The sequence below is a fragment of the Melanotaenia boesemani genome, chromosome 17 (genome assembly GCF_017639745.1).
Source record: "Melanotaenia boesemani isolate fMelBoe1 chromosome 17, fMelBoe1.pri, whole genome shotgun sequence".
In the NCBI taxonomy this organism is placed as follows: Eukaryota; Metazoa; Chordata; class Actinopteri; order Atheriniformes; family Melanotaeniidae; genus Melanotaenia; species Melanotaenia boesemani.
In genome coordinates this window covers 20677307-20699618 of record NC_055698.1, presented here as the reverse complement: position 1 = coordinate 20699618, position 22312 = coordinate 20677307, and the positions used below count along the sequence as shown (strand labels likewise).

Here is a 22312-nt window from a genome sequence, read left to right as displayed (position 1 = left end):
GTTCAGTACTCTCCCAACTCAATACTCCTCCAAGTGGCTGAATGAATAAACCAAAAAAGGTGAACATAAATCACTCCTACAACCTCTATGTAGTTTTTAGCACTTAGATGTGTAATCTGCCCACATAATTGGTACTAATGCAATACAATATCCTCAGAGATGCATGCTTTTGTCCACTGATAAAAAGCTGGATAGTTCCTCTGGTGTACATGATTTCCAGAGACAGAGGCATTTGTGGATTATATTCATATTTGGCTTGGTCTTTGCATGATAAAGCCTTTACCTGCATTTGTGGATTGCATGATGAACTGTGTTCACAGACATCATGCAGACACAGTGTTTTCTGGACGTGTGCCTGAGTCCATACAGTGATTTCCAGTAGATAACCATGCTTGTTTTTAATGCAGTGCCACCTGACGATCCAAAGAAAAAAAGCATCCAGTTGTGACCTGTAGCCTTGTCCCCTCTGCACAGCGATTCCCCCTATTTTCCGAATCTTTTAATGATATTATACACTGTAGGTGGTGGGATCTTCCAAGTCTTTGCAGGTTTATGCTGTGGAATACATTTTCTGAAATTGTTTTGTAATTTTTAGCAAATTTACTTCTGAAAGACTCTGTCTCTCTAAAATGCTCCTTTTTATGCAGGAATGTCAGTGACCTGTTGTCAATTAACTTATTAGTTGTTAAATGCTCCCAAAGTTGTGCCAGTTACTTTTCCAGCCTTTTATTGCCTCTGTTCCAGCTTAGAGGTGTGTTGCTGCCATCAGGTTTAAGCTAATATTTTCCATGAAATGGCAAAATCTCTCAATTCCAACATGTGATATGTTATTTTTGTGCTATTGAGAATAGAATACAGGTTGATGACATTTGAAAATGACTGCCTTCTGTTTTTATTTGTATTTTAATATGTATTTGATATATTTTATTTGTATTTTTGTGCCAACGTTTTGGAATAGGGGCTGTAAAAGAAAAAAAAATATAAAAGAATTATCTTTAAATTATGATTGTGCTATTAAAGTGAATATTTTGCGCCCCCTTGTGGTAAGCTGAAGTATTACACATTTACAGAGCAGTCATCCTGGGTCATCTGACTTTATGCTATTTCCATTAAACTTGAACAGGAGATCTGCTTGGTCTTTGCTTTTACTAAATTAATCTTCTACTCTTTGTGGGCCCCTTTTATTTGGAAAACAATGATGGGATGTAGAACGCAACCCTATTACAAGCAACATTTCTGTACTAAGACCTTAAAAATAAGCCCGCACAGGTCTGAGTATTATCATCATACTGTACAGAAAAAAGTAGTATGGTTTAATGAAATAATTAATACAAACCTATTTAATATCCTATTTGATCAGAATTAAACTATGAGCTTTTCTATTGACATACTAAATAGGAGTTGCCCTTCAGGCCATCACTATGAATCTTGTCAGCACATATAATACAGCCTGATATTAAGTTTGAGCTTGAAGGACATTTTTGGTTTGAAAATGGAGAGAAAATTAATTTCCGGACCTACTGTCAATTTGTGACAGGAACCTTCCTCAGGCAGTGCGCAGAAAAAAAAGGGGTAATCTTTAATCATATTCACACCGTTGAGACCTTAAAAAAACAAAACAAAACAAAACAAAAGAAACCCAAAAAAACAAAACCCACTTTTAAGAATATTTGAGATGCTGTAGCTGCCGCAATTTTGTGAACAGAGTAACAAAAAATGGATGAAGCATCATGTCGATTATTGAAAAGAAGCCTGGTTAAAATGATCTCTGAATACTTTTAAATGACCAAAAACTTTGTGTATATTTTTGTTTCACTAACTGTAAAAACAATTTAGCACACTTTTAGTTGCTTTATGATTGCACATTAATTTATTTACCACATTTTCATAGCTGAATATAAAATTTTGAGATTCAGTAATATTCTTCACCATCTGACAACAAGGAATTTGCTCAGTAATTGAAATGGTATTGATAAAACCAAATTACCTGATGATTGTTAGTTTTGGTAGTTTTGTTGTATCTGATAGATGTGGTGTTTGCAGGTCATTCTATGTGAACAAGCAAATTTCATATGTAGCATGTTTTTCTCTAAATACTGGTGGCCTTGAAATGTGGCCCTCTTGTGGTGGACAGATGGCATTACATCCTACATCAGCATGCTGCAAAGTGACCAATGCTGTTCAACAGGGAAGTGTCGTTTTGCCCTTTGTTACATACTGTTCTCTTCTCCTGTTCATTTACTACGTCCTGTACAATTACACCTCTAATTATTATTATAGGTTTTGTGAAGTCATTTTAAAAAATTAAATGAAACATAAACTTGTGTATTCAGGTGAGTTGTGTGATGTTTTCTTGATGCTGAGTTGATGGTGTTTGAGGGATGGTAATGAATTGATTCTAGAGTTGAGTGACAAACAGATAGACATCATAAAGTCAAAGAAGACTGTTATTGCTGTTTTTACTATATTTCATTACATGTTTTTTTTTTCTTTTTTAAAATATTTGACTTCTTTTCCTGTATTCTTTCATCGTTTCTTTTGTATAGTGACCTTAAGTATCCTGTAAGGCCCCTGTATAATGTATAATAATAATAATAATAATAAAATAATAATAATAATAATTATTATTATTATTATCACCTGTCTCCTACTAAAAGAAATTATTTAGCTAAAACAACCTTGCTAAACCTTTAAATGTAGGAGTTGCAGTTGGAGTGGAAATGTGATGAAATCCAATCTCTTTCAGGATGTGAATCAACAGCGTGTCATATTACACTTTTGCAAAGTGCAAAACCCCATATGTTGTTTTGTAGATTGAAGTGAACATACCAAGACACGACTCAAGGAAATGCCATCTGGTCAAAAAACTGGACTGTGCAGTACCCTACATGATTTGGAAGGAAGCTGATGATCCAAGTACTTTAAAAACTGTAGTTTTGAAAGTCATTAAAAAAGATTTCAGAGGAGGTGATCGTCTGAAAAGATTGCTCGTCTGACCAGTTGCTCTAAAGTGTTAAAGTGTTTTCACCATGTTAAATGTATCCTGTTCTCTTCCTGTCTGTTTTAGTAGCATCTAATGTTGATAAAAGATCTGATTATAAGTACAATTTCTTAATTTCTTACTTTGGTAAACATACAGAAGTGTCATCAAACACCAAGTAAAGAAAGGGAGGTGGTACCACAAAACATAAATAAAATAAATCCTACTTATGAAAATATATTCATACTTAAATGTTAAACTCTATCAAATACACAGTTTTTTTTCCCCACAGCCAAGCCTGACTACATCCTACAGACCTGTTTATTCACCTTCATACCAGTTTACCAGTTTAACCTGTTTCCTTGTACACCTGAAGATAAAAAGCAAATGCAGTAAAAACATGTTTTATTTCTTTTTCTTCTGGTCTTTTGCTATTGGGACAAATTAATTTACATTTGTGTTACAATGAAATTAGTAGATATCTTGTATTTTTCCTTCTGCTGACTTTAACACGAATATATAATCATCTTAAGTAGGTCATTATCTCTTAACCAGGACATAAGCTTCTTACTTTCTTACAGATAATTATTAATTTGTCAACATATTCTTTAAAGGCTTAAGTAAAAGTCTATAGAGATATGTTAGATCCTTTGCTATTACAAGTCAGGATGGATGCAGGATTCCAACAGCAGGTGGCTGAGTTGTCCCTTTATAACACAGTACTTCATTTAGGTCTTGCTGTTTTGAACACATTTCCCTTCAATCAACTAAATGCAGTGGCAGTTATTTAATTTGAGGATTATTTGCTCTAAAGATTAAGAAAACTATAACTATACTATAAAAAGACATGGTTTTATGTGAAATCAAGGAAGTCAGATGATTTTGCATCATTTTTACACATTTATTGTTACTGGTTTTTCTCTTTGATGGCTTTGAGGGCCTTTATGAGGGCGTCATGGCTTGCACTGGCAAACATGGCAACCATCATGGCAAACTCTTCGAAGTCCACAGCTCCATCATCATTCAGGTCCACACCTTTGAATAACTCGTCTCCATTGTTTTTCTGTGTAGAAGGAATGTAAATGTATTCATTCAGATAAATAAATCCGTTCAGCAGAATGTTTTTAACGTGACAAACATGTGAATTATGTGTTAATAGCTAAATTGTGCAGCATTGCTCTAATACCCTATTCCAAGAAAAATGCTTTGATTAATAATAAATCATTAAAAGAACTCTTTTGTACCTGATCAAATGATGGCAGTTCATCCTTCAAGAGTTTTAGGAAGGCTTCTTTACTCAGCTTTCAATTTTCATCTTCATTTGCCATGAAGACCCCAAACATTTGAGCTACTGCTATTTCCAGGCCTGTTAGTTCTTTAGGGCAGCTCATTGTTAGAGAGCAGGATGATCTAGACACAGAACAGAATGAGAAATAGCAGTAATAATTATAATAATTTAGAACCACAGAATTGTTAATTCAATAATAAAATAAATAGATGGAATGAAGAGACAAAAACATATTTAATAAACTTGGATCCACAATATTTTGCATACCTTTCAAAAGTTACAGCAGAGTCCTTGAAGCTAGCACCTGGAACCAGTATAGATTAAATGTTAGGTGTTTTAAATCATACGGAACAATATAAATAGATTATGTTTTTTGTTAGTAAATATTAAAAGAAACACCTAGTGTAAAGCTTAACAGAAAAGAAAACAAGCCACAGTAAAAGCTGCAGTTTAATATAAAGTTTTGTATAGTTCCTACCTGGATTTAAAGATGAGCTCATTCAGCAAGAGAAGACAGTTTGTGAAGGTTTAAATAGAGGGTGGAGTGGAGCACTCTCCCCCTCTCCGCCTCACCCTGTGGTTTATGGTGTCCTGATGAACAGGCATTTGTGAGTAAAATTAATTTAAGAACTTACAATATAAGTGAAAATCACAATAGTGTATCATTTAGATGCACATCCATGCACCTTTACTTTTACTTTTCACAGATAACACAAAGTTTTTGCATCAGTATACAAGACATATAACTGCTCTTCTTTAAGCTGGATGCGTTTGAGTGAGACTCAACCAAACAGACCTCTATGAAATGCCTTTTCTGAAGCATTCCTGGGAGTGGTGAACGGAATGAAGAGTTGTGACATTAGATTAGGTTGGGCAGAGTACTGAGACTGTCCATTTTTAAAAGTCCAAAGCTTCTTTGAATTACCAGGCTGCACCAGGTGTCTCAGTCTTCTGGTCTCACCATTATATGAAATAAAGAGCCCCACCACTCAGATAGATAGATAGATAGATAGATAGATAGATAGATAGATAGATAGATAGATAGATAGATAGATAGATAGATAGATAGATCAAACCCTAGAATCAGTAAGATGGCATTTGATGGCAGTCGGTGAGGGATGGGAAGGACGGGGGGCGGGATCTTAGTGAGGAATAAAGCCACAGGCGTCTGTTAATACTCAGCCTGGATATATGTTGACATTCGCAACAAATGTAGAATTTAGATTGTCCTTCTTTTTCTACCATCTAGTATTTCATTTTTCGCGCAAAACGTCAAGACGAGTGTCATGTAAAAAAAAATCGCATAACGCAGAATTTGGTAAACCGTAATTTTTCGGATTTTATTTGTTTATTTCAATAGATCTAACACTGGCATATATTTGCGTATCATGCACCTCATGCTCCGTGGCCTGGATACGTCTCGTATTATATCTAGATAATGAAACCAGGAGGCAGCTATTTTCTTCATATGGCAGAGATGGATTTGAAAACAGCCACAACAGCGATGGAAGCCTTGGTTCGTCTCAGCGTGAGTAGCCTCTACTCTATGTCTGATTTGGTGTTGTCACTGCTTAGCTTACACTTTGACTGGTGGACGATGTTTTAATCTGTGAAAAGAATTAAAGGCGTGGATCGCACCGTGAAAAAGCTCCATGAGGTGGTTTTTGAGCCCAGAATAAAGGCCGTTGACCGTATGTGGCTGATAAAATATTACCAAATGTTCAAGGCATTTTTGTCACGTTATCAAAAGAGGCAAACATCATATTACACAGTTAGAGCTTATTCTGTTTAAAAACGAGAACAAGATAGTATGGCATCTTTCTGATTGTCGCTAATAGATATTTGTAAAGCGGTATGGGTTCACACTGAAATAAATTCTTTTTTTGGCATATTGAATGGTCGTTTCCATGGAGACCAGATGCAGGCGAAATCTGTGCCTGGGATGCTGCTGATATAGCAACGGCTGTTGTGGGGTTTTCAGATGTGATTACGTTGAACCTTGATGGACCTGGAGATCTTGAAATGCACGTAAGGAACGTGGCAGGCAGCCTGTTTTCATTCTGTCGAATCAGCCACCAGGGTTTTCTCTTTTTTTCCCCCTCTGGAACCCATCTTACACCTAGCTGCTGGCGATGTAATGCCTCAATCCCCACCCCTCTTTTCAAGAGGCATCGCTGTTCTCATGCGGGAAATATTGTCTACTGTCATGGCGCCTAGATTCCAGGTTAAGGTAAGGATGCGCCTGTTTTACGCCCTCACCACGCCGCTGTTGGACAGTTGCAGTGCGCACTATCCATTTGAGGTCAATGCAGGGAGCCACAGTGTGCCGTGGTGTTTGCAATCTGCAGGAACTGCAGCAGGCTATCTGCGTTAAGCTGAACTGCTGGACGAGGAGAAACAAGGCTGGAGTTGACATTGGAGAATGACACAGAGGGACAGAGGTGGACTGAGGGAGAGAGTAGGTTACTGTAAATATTTGGTAAATCCAGTTTTATTCTCCACTGTAGGTCTGGGCTCGTTTTGCCCCTGCAGAAGCCCGAGCTATATATGTCTCAATTATGTGTGTAGCTCTGTTATCTTATAAAAACTGAAAGATGCTACTGTGTTAGATTTTTGTCATTTTGCTGCGTAATGTAGGTACGTAACCTTTTAAATAAAAAATCCTCTTTGTATTATCATTAAAGCATACTTACTGATCGTGCATGTGGATTCCCATGCACAGTTTTATAGTCTGCTATGTTAATCATCATGTCACATCATATCACAGTGAAAACAATTCCCATATTCCCTGTGCAGTTCAGTCAGTCAGCTTGTCCTGTCCTGGTTTTGAAGTTAATTCACAGTGTCTGTGATGGCTGCAGCTGGGCCTGCAACAGTTTTGGTTGTAGGTTGAGAATTTCAAGGGCATCTTGTGAAGCAAGCGAGCTGGCCAATCTCACTGACAGACAGACAAAATGACAAGAAAATGCAATTAGTAGAGTTATAGTGGAAATTATGGGAGTCCCCCCCTCCTCCCCTTTATAGGTGTAAAGCCACAGTTTTCTGCAATACCCAGTGACCTGTTCTTTAATATTAATGTCCTTGAGCAGGACTGCAAAATGCTAATTGTCCAGAGGTCCAACCTTATCCTTACTCCACAGCTCTGGCCATAATGGGTTCATAGACTGAAGGTGCTGGTTCTGAAGTGAGCTGATCTAAACCAATGAAGATACTAATAACTGGCACTTTAACTGTGTGTCTTTGCATTTCCCTTACTGTGTTAGTCTGAACCGTGTCAGCAGTTTCTCCTCTGTCCACATTGTTGTTACTTTTTGACCTGGTGTATCAATTCTCTTCTTGCAACACACATTACAACACATTCCCATCATGAGGTGTGCTATAAATTTAGTTCATTTTCATAGTGTCATAAAAACATAATGTGGCTTGTGGTCAAAGAGTTCATGTCCACATGCAGGCTGATATTTAAGGGATACAAGTGAATAATTGATATTTGGTCTTTATGTATAATTAAGCAGAATGGTACCATGTGTCGTCTGTTTGAGACAGGCTTTGACACTGGATGTTCTCTTTAAGTCCAGTCTTGTTATCTCCTCTAATCTGAATGTTATTTGGTGTAGAGAAAAATGTGTCCATAAAAGTGAAATTCCATTTTTAGAAGAATATGATCTGAGAGTTATCAAGTTTTGCTTCTACTTAATCCAATTAAACATTGTGCATATTTTTATGTATACTTTACATGTTGCATTGAGGTTTTATGATGCACAGTAATTTCAGCTTGGGGACCTTTGAATAATTCCCCACCCCTTTGCTTTCAATAGTCTAACATGAAGAGCCTGGAGCATGAGCTGCATTGTCCTGTGTGTAAGGAAATAGTCAAGCAGCCTGTGGTCCTGCCATGCCAGCACAGCATCTGTCTCTTGTGTGCCTCTGAGGTGTTAGTGGCAAATGGCTACCCGCCTCCTGAGCTTCCCCCAGAGCCCAATTCCCCGGCCTCCACACCCAACACACGCTCACCTCGTCAGGCACGCAGACCGACTCCTAAAGCTGAGCAGCGGCCCATTGATCGTGTGCTACGATCAGGTAGGGAGTGCCTCTTCATTGCTATTCATCTGAGAATGATCTCTAAAAAGGAAGAGAAGGGAGATATTATATATAGCTCATCTTTACTTCTCTGTCAATGCTAATGAATGGTTCTCTGTTTTAATTTTAGGTCCCCATCCACCTTCTCCGTCAATGCCACGGTCTCCTGGATATGGGACGTATCAAGGGCGACGCCGTAAGGAAGGTCCACCCTTGGTGATGATGTTCCCCTGCATCCCTTGTGGTCGAGATGTTGAACTAGGAGAGAAGGGCCTTACTGACTGCCTCCGTAACCTCACCTTGGAGCGTATAGTGGAGAGGTTGGTACCACCAAAGCATCCAATGTACATATATTAAAAAAAAAATAATGACAAAAAAAGCTAAGATATGCACAATAATCCCACACAGTCAAAAGTGACCTTCAGTGCAGGTGACGTTAAGGGCTAAATGTAAAGAAATGGATGACTCCAACCTCAGAAACAGGGAGATTGGGAACATGTCCAAATCTAATTGTCAGTATTCAGCAGCAGCTGAACTGTGAAGAATCCTGCACACTGCAACATACTGTACAATAGCCACTCTTCATGATAATGTTTCCACAGTCTAGCAGCTTTGTGTTCACCTTCTCACCTAAGTAATTAACCCATTCTCGCTCATCACACCATTTACTGGTTTCACACAGCTGGCAGCCAGTTTTTTTTTTCAATAAAAATTGGGTTTTTAATTACAGGGAAGCAAATCAGATAGGTAAATGCCTAACCAACTCATCCTCTCTACCTACCCTTCATGCTTTTTCTCCACACTTCCACCAGGTATAGACACACAGTGAGCCTGGGCAGTGTTGCTGTGATGTGCCAGTTCTGTAAGCCTCCTCAAACTCTGGAGGCCACTAAGGGCTGTGCTGACTGCAGAGCCAATTTCTGCAATGAGTGTTTCAAGCTCTATCATCCATGGGGGACACCACGGGCACAACACGAACATATCCAGCCAACACTCAACTTCAGGCCAAAGGTATTGTAAGATGCAAATATTATTGCAAATATTTTTCTGCATGTAAAATAATAAACTCTAAAATGAACTGAGCTTTTTGTGCCACTTTCTTTAAAGCTCCACAAAGATCTCTAAGTTTACATACCTGCAGTGTTTGTTTATTAAGGTCTAAGCATTCCTAGGATGTATAACATTATTCAACATGTGTTCATATATGAACAATATGTTAAATCACCTTCCAACTGATACAAAAACATCCAACAAGGCCGGAAATTTAGACAATATTTTTGCTCATGGTGGTGATAAGTACGACCCACATGAATGTTTCTGAAAAAAATTGTTTGACCAATTATTAAAAAAAACTTTCATACAGGAACTGAGCTGGAGTCCAGCCTTGCAGCTCACTGTTTGGTTAGTTTTGGGCACCAAACTACTTTTTTTGTATAGGTTTTGGAGAGGATTGACTCAAAATAAATATTAGCAGCATGCTAGGTGGCAACATTGTCTTTATCTGCAGCAAACTTCTCTCTTTCTCTTGGCTAACAGGGTGACGAGTGGCACAGACAATGATCTTTGGAATCTTACGCTCATAAAAGTTAATTGATGCCTAAATAAAAAGGCTTGTTATGTTCCCTACCTACCTACCTACCTACCTACCTACCTACCTACGCTGCTGACCATAATTGCTCTAAATGCCATTTTGGAATATATCTAATATATTATAAAGAAAATGTCCCATTCTTCTTTTACAGTGGATCACACATTAAATAAAGTCACATATCATTGTGAAATTAGAAAAGCGTTTTAGTGGAAGCCCAGAAAAGCTGAAACAGTTACAAATGTGAAATGAGTTATAAATATTAAGATTACAAGAAAAAAAGAAGCTCACATGCTTGTACGTATCACTTTATAAGTACACTTGTTCATTTGCTTGGCTAATCAGCCACATGTCAGCAACTCAATGCATTTAGGAATGTAGACATGGTCAAGATAATTTGCTAAAGTTCGAACTGAGTATCAGAATGGGGAAGAAAGGGAATTCAAATTTCTTTGAACGTGGCATGATTACTAGTGCCAGAAAGACTGATCTGAGCATTTCAGAAAATGCTGCTCTTCTGGGATTTTCATGCAAAACCATCTCTAGGGTTTACAAAGAACAGTTTGAAAAAGAGAAATGATTCATTGAGTGGCAGTTGCCTGGACGAAAATACCTTGTTGATTTTAGAGGTCAGACATAAATGGGCAGACTGGTTTGTGACACAATAACTGAAATAAAATGAAATGGTGTCGATTTGGACCAAAATCTCATATTTCCAACACATTATTGAATCTCTGCCATGACGAATGAATACAGTTCTAAAGGCAAAACCCAACCTGGTGAAAGCTGGCTGGTGAGTGTAGTTCACCAGAGATTTAAACTATAACTATGTGTAATTTTGTATTGATAACATGATGATAAATTTCACTTATGTTTCATATTTGGTGTTGTAGAGGCAATGTTTTGTGTCACAAACTGAAATCTCAAACTTTCAGCTTTAACCAAAGAATGAACGGTACAGTCTTTATGCATGAATCTGCATTAATGTTGGCTCAGTTGAATTAGCTGTGATCTAATGTTCTTCTCTTACTCAGGTCCTGACCTGTCCGGAGCATGACCAGGAGAAGCTACAGTTCTATTGCAGGTCCTGTCAGCGGCTGCTCTGCCCTCTCTGCAAACTGCGCCGCATCCACACTGGACATAAAATCCTCCCAGTGGCGCAAGCTTACCAAGCTTTGAAGGTACAACTCTGGATCTGGAAGTATAACCATGAAAAATGCACAAATATTTATATTAAACTTGTAAGCTTGAAAACTGCAAAAGGTCAGTATTAATATGAAGACTTTGTTGTCAGACTTCAGTGTGATACAGAAAGAAAAATCTTTGTTTTGTTATTTGATTTATATCAGAATTGTGGAAAATAAATTGTAATAATAACAAAATTACTCTTCAAAATGAGCTTTTGATATTTATACTCAAGCAGAACTACAGCAAATCCAGAGTTAATGTAAGACTGTGTGTTAACTATTAATCTGTGTTGTTTTTCTGCTTTTTATTCAACAGGAGAAGATTACTAAAGAGATTAACTACATTCTGTCCAACCAAGACACAGTTCTGGCTCAGATCACCCAGCTGGAGAGTGCCATCACTCAGACTGAGGTGATTAATACTTTTGACTGATGAAATGTTGTTTAACATGAAGTTAAAATCTCAGAGGCTTAATCATGTAAAACTGTAGACTGGTCAGTTTTAGTTTTGTTTGACTGTGAAGAGGCAGCAAATTGCAGAAAACTGGACCAGTCAGTCGCAATTAAGTTAACTAAATTAAAACTTATTTGCCCTAAAAAAATATTTAAAATCTGAGTAAAGCAGAAATAAATTATTGTTCCGGGTTTGTCGCATTAGAGAACAATGTCTTATGAAATTCTCTGCCGAGCATGCATGATTAAAGCATCTGTTTGAAGTTTAGTTTTAGAGAGACGTTAGCAGTGTGTCCACTGAAGATACTGACTAACAGATCACAGACCAGTTCAACTATACTACGCTAACAGGGCAAACTAAGCTGAGTTTGTTTTAACCAAACCAATCTGTTTGATGAAAAAAAAACAACAAAACTTTTGGAAACATTCTTTGTAGTTACAGACAAACTGTGCATCTTACATTTACATGGTAGCTATGTTCTGTTGCAATGTTTTGGCTGAAGCTAGCAAAAGATGGAGAGAGTCAATCTGGCCATGATATATTATAGAACTGCTGCTTCTGTTAATCCCTGTTGTGTCTGGTGGAAGTTTGCAAAACTGCCAGGTGAATAATGAAGTGGCTGTTGGCTGTGATCATCAACATTTTATCAGTATGGTTCTGCATAAAATCACCAAATGACCATTGAATCTAGAACCTACTTTGCTCTTCAGTAAATATTTCCTGTTCATCTTCATGCCAGCATTTTTCTGTAATTTAACTGCCCAAATTCTACAGATTAGGTCATCCAGATTGATTAATGCAAGAGAAAGGCAAAAAAAGTTTGCTAACTAGCTAGCACAGTTGGCTAGTTTGAGACTAATGCATTATAGTGGGTGAATATATAACATTAGCTGCACTGTTAAGGGTGTAGTCAGCTGTTGCTCAGTTTATAAATCTACTTGTTGCATCATAACGCTCTGATTCCAAATCTAACCCAAAATCCTTAACAGGGAACTGATGAAAAGCTGTAGAATAGCCCAACTTTACAGTGCCGGAAAAACATAGTTCTCTATCTTTTAACATGTTTTAAGAAACAATTGTTTTAAATACAAAATATTTTTTTGTAAATATTTGAATTCATTTTTCAAACTACTTTGTTTGCGTAACTACTGCAGATTTTTCTTAGTGACCAAACCTGCTTGACTGGATTCTCTACAAAGCTGGTCTTTAGTTTTCTGTTTTGGACTTACATTGTACTATTGGAATCCATACCTGCATGCATGTGTAAATAAGATGGTGGTCTTTCAGTTATGAAAGTTGGATTTTAGCTCATTGTGCTGTTGGGAGTTGTGGTTATACTGTAGTTATGGTGTTGTTTTATCTCACAAAAGCAAAGCTTAAAAATGCATTTGAAGCCAGGAAAAAAATGGAAATTTTAGTCCATAGAGATAACGCTATTGTATGCACTAATAATCCATGTTCATTACAGCATGCTATATTTTTTTGATTCGCATCAGCTTTTTAAATATAATTCAGTCTTTTTTGTGGATTTTGAGTTCCTTGTGAATCACTGTGAAAATGTTGTAAGCCTGCTTCAGCTCGTTATTAGTTTTCAGATGTTTGACCGTGTCTGTACGTGCTGTTTATCACTAGGTAAACAGTGTGTCAGCCAGGGAGCAGCTGGCTCAGAGTATCAGGGATCTAACGGCTGCTCTGGCCGAGCGCCATGCTTCACTCACTCAGGCTCTGGAGACAGCGCGGCAGAAACGAGGCGAGGCATTGGCTGCTCAGGTGGCGGAGAGACGGGGCTTGATGGAACATGCCGGCCTCATGGCGTTCACCCAGGAGCTGCTAAAAGAAACAGATCAGCCTTGCTTTGTGCAAGCTGCACGCCAAACTCATAACAGGTTTTCCGTTTGTTTATTTGTGGCATTGACTTTGACATCGCACATTTTTAAAAAGTGCTGTTTGAAGTTTTTTTTTCATTAGAGCAAGATATAACCTCATTAGTTTCTCCTTAAGAAGATCTTTGTTTGGATGTCAGCAGATGTTGCTCCAAAACTTGTTTACTTATTGTTTATGTTTATGGAAATTAATGGTTCCTTCCCAAGATGTGGCCGTTACATATTTCATCTACAAATGAACCCCAACACTATCACACCTACTAGCTAGTATTCAGCTTTTTTCTTTTCTTTTTTCTTTTAGAAAAACAACTGAATTTTTTTTGTTTTTAACATTTGATGCTGCATGATATATTGGGTTAAAAATATATAAATGTTTTTGGACTGACTGCATTCTTTTTAAACTGTATTAATATTTTCACTAATTTTTATGGAACTGAGATGTAGTCATCAGATATACTACTGGAATTAAAAGTGTTTTCTTTATTTTTTAAATGTGGAAAGTTATTTTATCTCATAAAGATGGTATGAATCTTCTGCTAAAAATAATCAGCAAAATATTAATTTTATTTTAGTGTGAGCACTTAAAAAAATAAAATAAAAAAAACCTAGTAATCATTCACATTTTGAACCAATAAAGCAATATTTATGTAGCTGTCTTCAGTAGGAATGAAGGAATTTGGGGCTAACAAAAACTTAACAGTAATGTATGAAAAAAGGACTCATGACTTGTTGTTAGTTTTGGCCCATTTGCTGGATTTGTTAAGAATAATAAAGTGACGCCAGCCTCATCTTATTTTATCTTTCCTAAACATCTCTCCTATGTTATCAGTCTGTCTCCCACCCACCCATCCTGATCAAAGCTCTGTGTAAACACTATTCCTCCTCTCACACTGCTTTCTCTGTTTTTGACTGCACCAGGCTTAGTAAAGCAATCGAGAATCTCCAGCACTTCACTTTTGCTGCTGACCCATCCTTCAGACACTTCCAGCTGGATGTCTCCAAAGAGCTCAAACTCCTGACGGAGCTGAACTTCATCCAGGGTGAGATTGGGAGTGGTGGGAGGAAGGTGGAGGAAAGGCAAGGGTGAGGGTGGAGATATTTTAAGAAAAAGAACAAAATAAATAGGAGACTTGTTAAATTAAGTGAAAGCAAACTTAATTTGAGTCAGGATTAACTTGTCATGAAAACCATGCATTAAACATGTTTTTGTTGTAGCTCCTCTGGCTCCAGTGATTGATACTCAGCGTACTCTGGCCTATGATCAGCTCTTCTTATGCTGGCGACTTCCCCAAGAGTCTGCACCAGCCTGGCACTTTTCAGTAGAGTACCGCCGTCGGGGTGTGGTACCAGGAGGAGCCTCCAGAGGTGGGATCAGAGGAGGACTGGCTGCTGCCCGTTGGGGCTGGCAGCGCTTGGATGAAGTGAGTGGAAGCAGTGCTGTGATAGACAGATTGGAGATGGACAGCGTATATGTGCTGCGGGTGAGAGGCTGCAACAAGGCAGGCTATGGGGAGTACAGTGAGGAAGTGTACCTGCACACTCCGCCCGCACCAGGTGAGTTTGCATTCAACACGTTGGTTGTCACAGAGAAACACACCTTTATTCGTTATTACATCCATGTAACACACATTTATTGCTGATGCATGAATTTAGATAATCTTCTGTCATGAGCATTTAATAACAATCAAATAATCAAATAAAGAGTGAAAAAGAAAACATATTTTTCCCAAAGTGGACAGTCAAAGTTGACTGAAAAATCTTGTCTTTTAAAATCATATACACACACATGCATGTATGTACAATGAAATTTTTGATGGTCACTGCAGCTGGTTGTAGATTTCTGCTCTGCTGAAATGAGGACAGACAAACAAACTGCATAACATCTCTGAAAAAGAAAAAAAGTGACAAACACTGTTTTCATACTATTTTTGATTATATGAAAACACTTCAAACTCATTGAATTGAATTCAGAATATGAAAGTGATCAGTACAACAAACCACAAGTACAAAGAAATAATAGATAAATAAATGCCTTTGGATGCTGTGTGAGTAACCTGATAGATGCCTTTTTACTCTGTGTACTTATGATGTTTGTACTCAAATGCATTGATAGACCTGATTCTAAAACAACACAACTGAAACAGGTTCACCTAAAGCAGTGATGTCACATTGGTCCTCTAGGGCCACTGTCTTTCAAGTTTTAGATGTTTCCCTGCTTCAACACACTTAACTGAAATTAATGTGTCATTGTATAGAACTTGACAACAAGCTGCTGGATTCATTTAGCTTCAATCAGGTGCGTTGGAGCAGAGAAGTTCCTACAAACCTGTAGATTTGTCAGTGTTTTAGTGATTCACAATGAAAGAATTTTCATGGTGGCATCTTTGAAACAAAAAACATACTAATGTGTTAATTGTAGTGCAAAAACTTTTTAAGCTTTTAAAATGTTCATGGAGGTTAACGTGCACACCCTAGCTGGGATGCATTGCCTGAAGAAAATGACCATAAAAGGAAATCCAGAATCTAAACTGAGGAGTGGCCAAGTTGTTGAAAAAAATAGTTAAAAACTACTGAATTAATTCTATTCTTTTGCATAAAGATACTCAAACTTAGCACTGGGTGATTTTTAATGATAATGCATCATTTTAACACGGCAGATAAACCAAAAAACAAGGAAAAGGCATGCCCTTTTGCTGAATATAATGACACAAATTGCAAAAGAAGAGGGATTTAAAGGCACGGTGTAGTAAAAATGAGCACAAAAATGTTTAACTGGATAGAAACTGGATAAGTATATTTATCCACTTCAGAATTCAGTGCTGTTGGGTCAGATAAGGCTATGATATGTACTGGTTTGAACTCTTGATTTAGCTCAGTATAATCCCATATAGATTTTATATGGATCATCCAGAGTTTATAGATCATCCAGATTCACATATAATCACTTTGGGGACCTGAAATGCAAAAAGCTTCTGATTTGCTCACTAATGGAACAGTACACTTGGTTTAACTTTATTTAAAAAGAATTTGTTACTGATCTGACCATTACATCTTCAGTGATGTACACTCAAATGCAGAACTGGTTTACATCTTGTAGGATTTACCAAACAGGGAATCATGGAATATTGAAAGTGACTTAAGTCAGCATGTAGCAATTTTACACAAGGTTAAATAAGATCAGCTAAACTACTGAAATGTTTTGGGGTTTTTGAGGATTTTTGAGTGAAAAATCCACATATTTTCTTATTTCCTCTTGCACAGATTATTCACCATGACAAAATTTCCATAACCAAAGTATGGGGCAACAACACAAGCAGAATGGGGTTTAACAGGTTGTGTGTGGGTAAACATCTCAACCAGATTATTACAGACAAATAACTTTTGTTAGAGGTCTCCGAAGGTACACACCTAGTAAAAACTTCTCTGGTCAAGAAGTTGTTGTGCAACAACCATGGTAAGTATGTCAAAGTGTCAGTTTTTCTTTTGTTTTAGTTTTTTATGTTCATCAATACCAGATCTCATCTTCCCAGATCCTACACACACTGCCCTGTTTGTTGAAGCACCATTGTGGGGTTTATGTACTTAGATTTGTTCAACCCAAACAGTGATAATTATTTGTATAACTTCCAACTAATTATTTAGAAAGTTTGCTGCTGACACACGAGTGTATGACAGCTATGAGAAAATTTCATCACATCTACCAAGTAGAGTGCCGTTGCTGTCATCCAGGGGCAACTCAGTTTGTCTCCTTTGCTATTATTTATCATTTACAGTCAAAGCATTAGGGTGGCTACTTTGGTAAAATGCTTAAAAATTCATTGTATTTTTTTTTTCTTCATTCCCATATTCCTTTTTCAATCACTTCCACCTCTGTCCTCACTTTCAACACATCCTCTTTTTCTTGCTTTTTATTTCATCATCTTTCTTCTTTTATTTCCATTTCACAGCTTTGTACTTGTCATCTTCTACTGTGCTACTTCCACGCTGCCAATCTACTTGCCTCCTGCAGAACGTAAGAAGTGCATTCATCCCTTTACCACCTCTCTACCCATACCACATATTTCTTTCCTTTTCCCCTCTTTCTCTATGTGGTCATCCCACACATCTTCTGCTTTTAGACGACCACACCCTCTGCCTCCTGTATCGAGATCTGTCCGAGCATTGATGAGGTTTGCTGTTTGTTAAGACCTGGTGCTTAACAACGTGGATCGGATTCAGATCTAGGGCTTCCTAATGGTCGATTTAAGTGATTGGTGAATTCCTTGTGCTCCTGTTGGCTGTTCTGCCTTCCCGCTATCCTCCTTCTTTACTTCTTAAAATAAAAAAAAAAGAAAGAAAAGCCACACTTCCCACTGCCCGAGCTTTGTGGCAGTTCCTGCTGTATTCTTCTCCCTGAGTCAACAACATATAGATCAATGTCCTTTTCTTTTCCAGTGCTGCAGGGAGGAGGTGCATGCCTACTCTCTGTTCCCCTGAGTTGCTTTTTAATCTTCTTATTTCTCTTGTCCTAGCTGCTTTCTGACTTTAATTCTGTTCAACCTTCCTTATATTTTCTCCCTTTTAACCCCCTATATGTTATATCTCTGAATGCACCTCTTCTCTCTTTTCTAATGTATTTTAATTCTTCTTGTCTCCTCTTCCCTTGTTTCCTTTCCTTTTCTGTCCTTTTCTCTGCTCTGTCCTCACAGTGCTTAACTTCTACCTAGACTCTCGCTGGGGTCTCCATGCCGACCGGCTGGTGGTCAACAAAGAGCAGCGTGGTGCTCGCAGCGTCCCAGGCCTTTCTCTGCTGCAGGCTGCTGACCATGCCCTCACTTCTTGTCACCTTACTTCTGACCTCCTGGTTGGAGATGTAGCCATTACGCAAGGAAGGCACTACTGGGCGTGCTCAGTCGAGCCTGGTTCTTATCTTGTGAAGGCATGTAAATTTAATCTGTTTTGATTTAGATATAAACAAACAACAGTCAGGCTTTAGTGTAGTCAAACATGTGTTAAATCCATTTAGAATTATTCTATTTAAATAAAAGAGTACAAGAAGGACAGGTGCAGGAGTGTGTGATTTGGCATGCTAAGAGGTTAGAGATGAGTCCTTAAATTAGGTTAATGAAGGACATCCCTGCCAGTATTAGATAGCTTGTTCCACCATTGTGAAACCACAAATGTGAGCAGTTTGAAATGAGACTGCCTTGTATGTAGGTGTAGTTGCACCAGATGCTATTTCTGGAGGGAACACAGTGGTCAAGAAGAAGAATAAGCCTCTATGACTTAGTTTAGATAACTGGGCACAGACCCTGCTGTCACTCTGTGAGCAATCATTAGTGACTAGAATTTGATTTGAACAATCATGGGTAGCCAGCAAAGTTCAATGAGTAATGAATTCACATGTAGGTGTTAAATAAACACCAAAAATATTCTGCTGCATTTGTACATGAGTTTCAGTGTATTTGTGAACAGACATGTTGGATGAGCATTGCAGCAGTGGCCTGTATCTGGAGTTGCGCTGCATGCAGTGACCTGATTTTTCTTATACTTTGAAGTGCAAAGTGACATTCAGTATGATCATTGACAGAGAAGAAGAGAAGACAGAGAACAGCTGCTTCCTTGTTACATTTATATTTGGTGATTTTGCAGACAATTTTGTTTTAAAATAAATAAAAGAGGAAAACTTGTCATCTATCATTATACTCAGGTGTTCTGCAGATTTTGATGGGGAGATGGTTGTAAAGGTTATTTTATACTTTATGTTAACAGAGGAGAATCCTCTTGGTAGTTGGTAGTATTAAAGATAAGTTTTTTTTATCCTTTACATTATATTTTATCAGGTCATGTTTGAACACTAGAAAATAAAGTAAAAACACTTCACACAGTAAATTCTTTCCCTTTTACTATTTTGTATTTGAGTTTTGTTTTTGAGACTGTGTAAAAGTGTATCAGCAGAAACAGGGTTATCCTTTCATGCATCTGCTTCTGTTTCATTTTAAACAACTGAAGTGATAAAAGACAGATAGCCTGAGTGATTTGCTACAAAAATAAATGTTTAGTTAATTCCAAGGCGTTACTGCTCTCTTTTTGTGAACAGGTAGGGGTTGGTCTGGAGTCCAAACTACAGGAGTGGTTCCACCTTCCGCAGGACATGGCCAGTCCTCGGTGAGTAAAGCAGACAAAAAGGAGCAAATAAATGAGTAGTGAAAGCATCTCCAAACAGGACTCCAGACCAGAATATAAACCCTTAATCCTTAACCTCTGTAACAAGTACTTTTCTTTTTGTAAAATGGCACATCATACTGTGTGCCTGTGGCACATCATACTATCATAAGAGTGCAATGTGTTATGGGTCCAAAGACAAACAAAAAGGTTGATAAGTAGAAAAAAAGGAGAAAACAAACAAACAAAACATGACTAATGTTTTATTTTTCTTGCACTGTTTTCACAGTTATGACCCTGACAGTGGCCATGACAGCGGAGCAGAAGATGCGCTGGACTCTGCACCGCCTTTCTGCTTCCTCACTATGGGGATGGGTAAAATCTACCTGCCCCAACACAGCTACCACCACCACAACAGCCAAGGCAACAATAATAGAGATCCCATCACCAACGGCAACGGCCCCTCCTCACCCTCGGGCCTCACCTACCCGCTGCCGCCCCGGCTCGGCGTGTGCCTTGACTTTGAGAAGGGACGTGTCACTTTCTACGATGCCCATTCTCTGCGACCCCTGTGGGAGGGTCATGTGGATTGCTCCGGCCCCGTGTGCCCTGCTTTCTGTTTTATTGGTGGAGGAGCGCTGCAGCTGCAGGAGCTGGTGGCCAATCGCAATGCAGATCAGACTCCGGTCAGACGTGTAACCATCCAATCGCGCGTCTCTAATTTAAATAACAACTGATGCTTGATCTGAAGTTTTAATGGTAATCTGGAATGTATTTGGCAATTGTGAAGTATTTACTCTCCTAAAGCGAAAAAGTTAGAAATCTCAGCGATTTTGTTTTGTATTTAATTTTCTTGGATAAAAAGATGTTTCTATAGCGACAAATATGCAATGTAATTATGTTTCTTACATTTTTGTTACACTAAGTTTTGCAAGATTTATTGCTTAAGTAGTGTCTGGCAAATCCAGAACTTGATACTGTATGTAATTATATCTTCAATGCTTGCACTTAACGCCAGGCTTTATTGCATACATTTATAAAGCTAATGTAAAAAAATGTGCCACACAGTTCTGTCTTTCACTAGAAGCTTTATCTGTGCCATTTCATGTCCTTAATGTTTGCTGTATGTTTTAGAGATATGGACGTTATGTAAGTGCAAAAAAGGCTTGAATATTTTATTACATCTATAAGTAAATCTGTGTTTAAACCACAGTTAATGCTATTCATGCAGCCATTATGATCTCTACCAAAGTTATTATTTTTTCTGAGTCGTAAATGTGGTAAATTAGAGGTAGAGAGGAACAATGAGGCAATACAGCAATTAGGGGCTCTAATTATACCTCTGCAGCACAGCTAATCACTAGTTTCCACAGTTCTGTTCATGCTTTGCTGTTTGATATTTCAAATACGTAAGCCTGATTTTTTTTTGTATAAATGTGTGTGCACATTTGTGTGTTTAATTCCCTGAGCGCATGAGAGCGTGTGTTTTGACTGATAACAGCAGTGACTGGCTTAGAAAAAAGTAGGCCTTTTTTTTTTGCTACCACGTTCTTTTCTTCTTTTTAACTTTGCTCAGTTGTACGTTAATGAGCAGCGCTTCTAATGAAGAGAGTAGCAGATTAACCCGATGTAAACTTCACCTGCTGGCAGAATGTTTGCAAAAGAAAAACAGATTAAGGAAATAAACACTGAATAAATTCAACTTGTTTAAATTACAAAAAGCAAAAAAAAAAAAAAAAACAAACTTGTGTTTCCTCTTTTTGTTGTTTCTGTTGTCATTTAGAAATCAATCAGCGTTTCAGCTCGTCATAATCTTTTTCTTTAAGGATAAATCCTTGTCGGAGTTTCGACACTAGGGTGCAGCACAACATAGAAAACTGATGACAAATCCTACCTCATCTGAACACACTGCAATGAATGTAATGACCATGATCTTATTTGAGAAGATGAAATTTTAAAATGAAATATTTGTTATGAGATATTGGAAAACAAGTTTTAAATAAGCTGTTTAAAACAAGGATACATTGCCCCAAAAATTCTCCTTGAATTCTTACAGATTTATGCTTACAGAACAAAACAATGCCCATACCACTCATGGATGCAATGCACGGTGCAGTGAAGCAGTTAACATCCAATAATGCTCTGTATCATGTACAAATATACTGAGCCAGCTCTGTTCATCCTAATTCTATACATCTAGAATGAGAGGTGTCTCAGTAAGGACAGTCTTTAAAGGGACTTTTACATCCAATCATAGTTTTTTTTTCAAGACATCAAATTGTGGGCTGCAAGATGGTGTGGTGGTCAGCACTGCTTCCTGCTTCAAACCTTGGCTGAGGCTTTTCAACATGGAGTTGGGTTGTTGTCTTAGTGTACTCCAGCTTCCTACTACAGTCCAAAAACATGCATGTTAGGTGAGTTGAAGATTCTAAACTGACCTTAGGAGTGGGTATACTTTGAGTAATGTTTGTCTCTGGGATGGATGGGCAACTACACCCACAATGTACCCTGTCTGAAAGTAGCTAGGAAAAACTCCTGCTCCCTCAGTGGTCCTGAATTGGATTGAGCAGGTACAGGAAATGGATGGACATCAAACTGTATTTTTGTACAAGTTGGTAGCATCATAGTCACCTTAGGATAGATGCAAATTACTGCTTCATTATCAGTTAATTTCACATAATAGATATGAGGTTGTTTGGTAAACAAAT

General features: G+C 37.9%; 1 protein-coding gene and 1 long non-coding RNA gene across 4 annotated transcripts; one reads left to right on the top strand and one right to left on the bottom strand.

Annotated features, from left to right (window-relative positions):
• Positions 1-3281: 3281 nt before the first annotated feature.
• Positions 3282-4851, bottom strand: LOC121628177. The gene is made up of 4 exons (XR_006008108.1): positions 4747-4851; positions 4536-4572; positions 4225-4390; positions 3282-4043 (listed from the first exon to the last, which is right to left on the bottom strand). It is a non-coding gene; the product is annotated as an uncharacterized LOC121628177 (long non-coding RNA).
• Positions 4852-5422: 571 nt separating this feature from the next.
• On the top strand, positions 5423-21325 carry trim46b (tripartite motif containing 46b). Of its 3 annotated transcripts, none has more exons than XM_041967114.1 (12): positions 5423-5784; positions 8087-8348; positions 8479-8668; positions 9161-9359; positions 10971-11117; positions 11440-11535; positions 13210-13463; positions 14379-14500; positions 14676-15014; positions 18149-18378; positions 19540-19607; positions 19894-21325. In XM_041967114.1, exons 1-12 carry the CDS (start codon positions 5707-5709, stop codon positions 20339-20341), a joined length of 2433 nt encoding a protein of 810 aa, XP_041823048.1. In that variant the 5' UTR covers positions 5423-5706; the 3' UTR covers positions 20342-21325. The 3 variants fall into 3 exon arrangements, with proteins under 3 accessions (XP_041823048.1, XP_041823047.1, XP_041823046.1); XM_041967113.1 differs by having other exon boundaries at positions 5423-5796; XM_041967112.1 differs by lacking the exon at positions 5423-5784 and adding an exon at positions 6228-6498.
• The last annotated feature ends 987 nt before the right edge of the window (positions 21326-22312 follow it).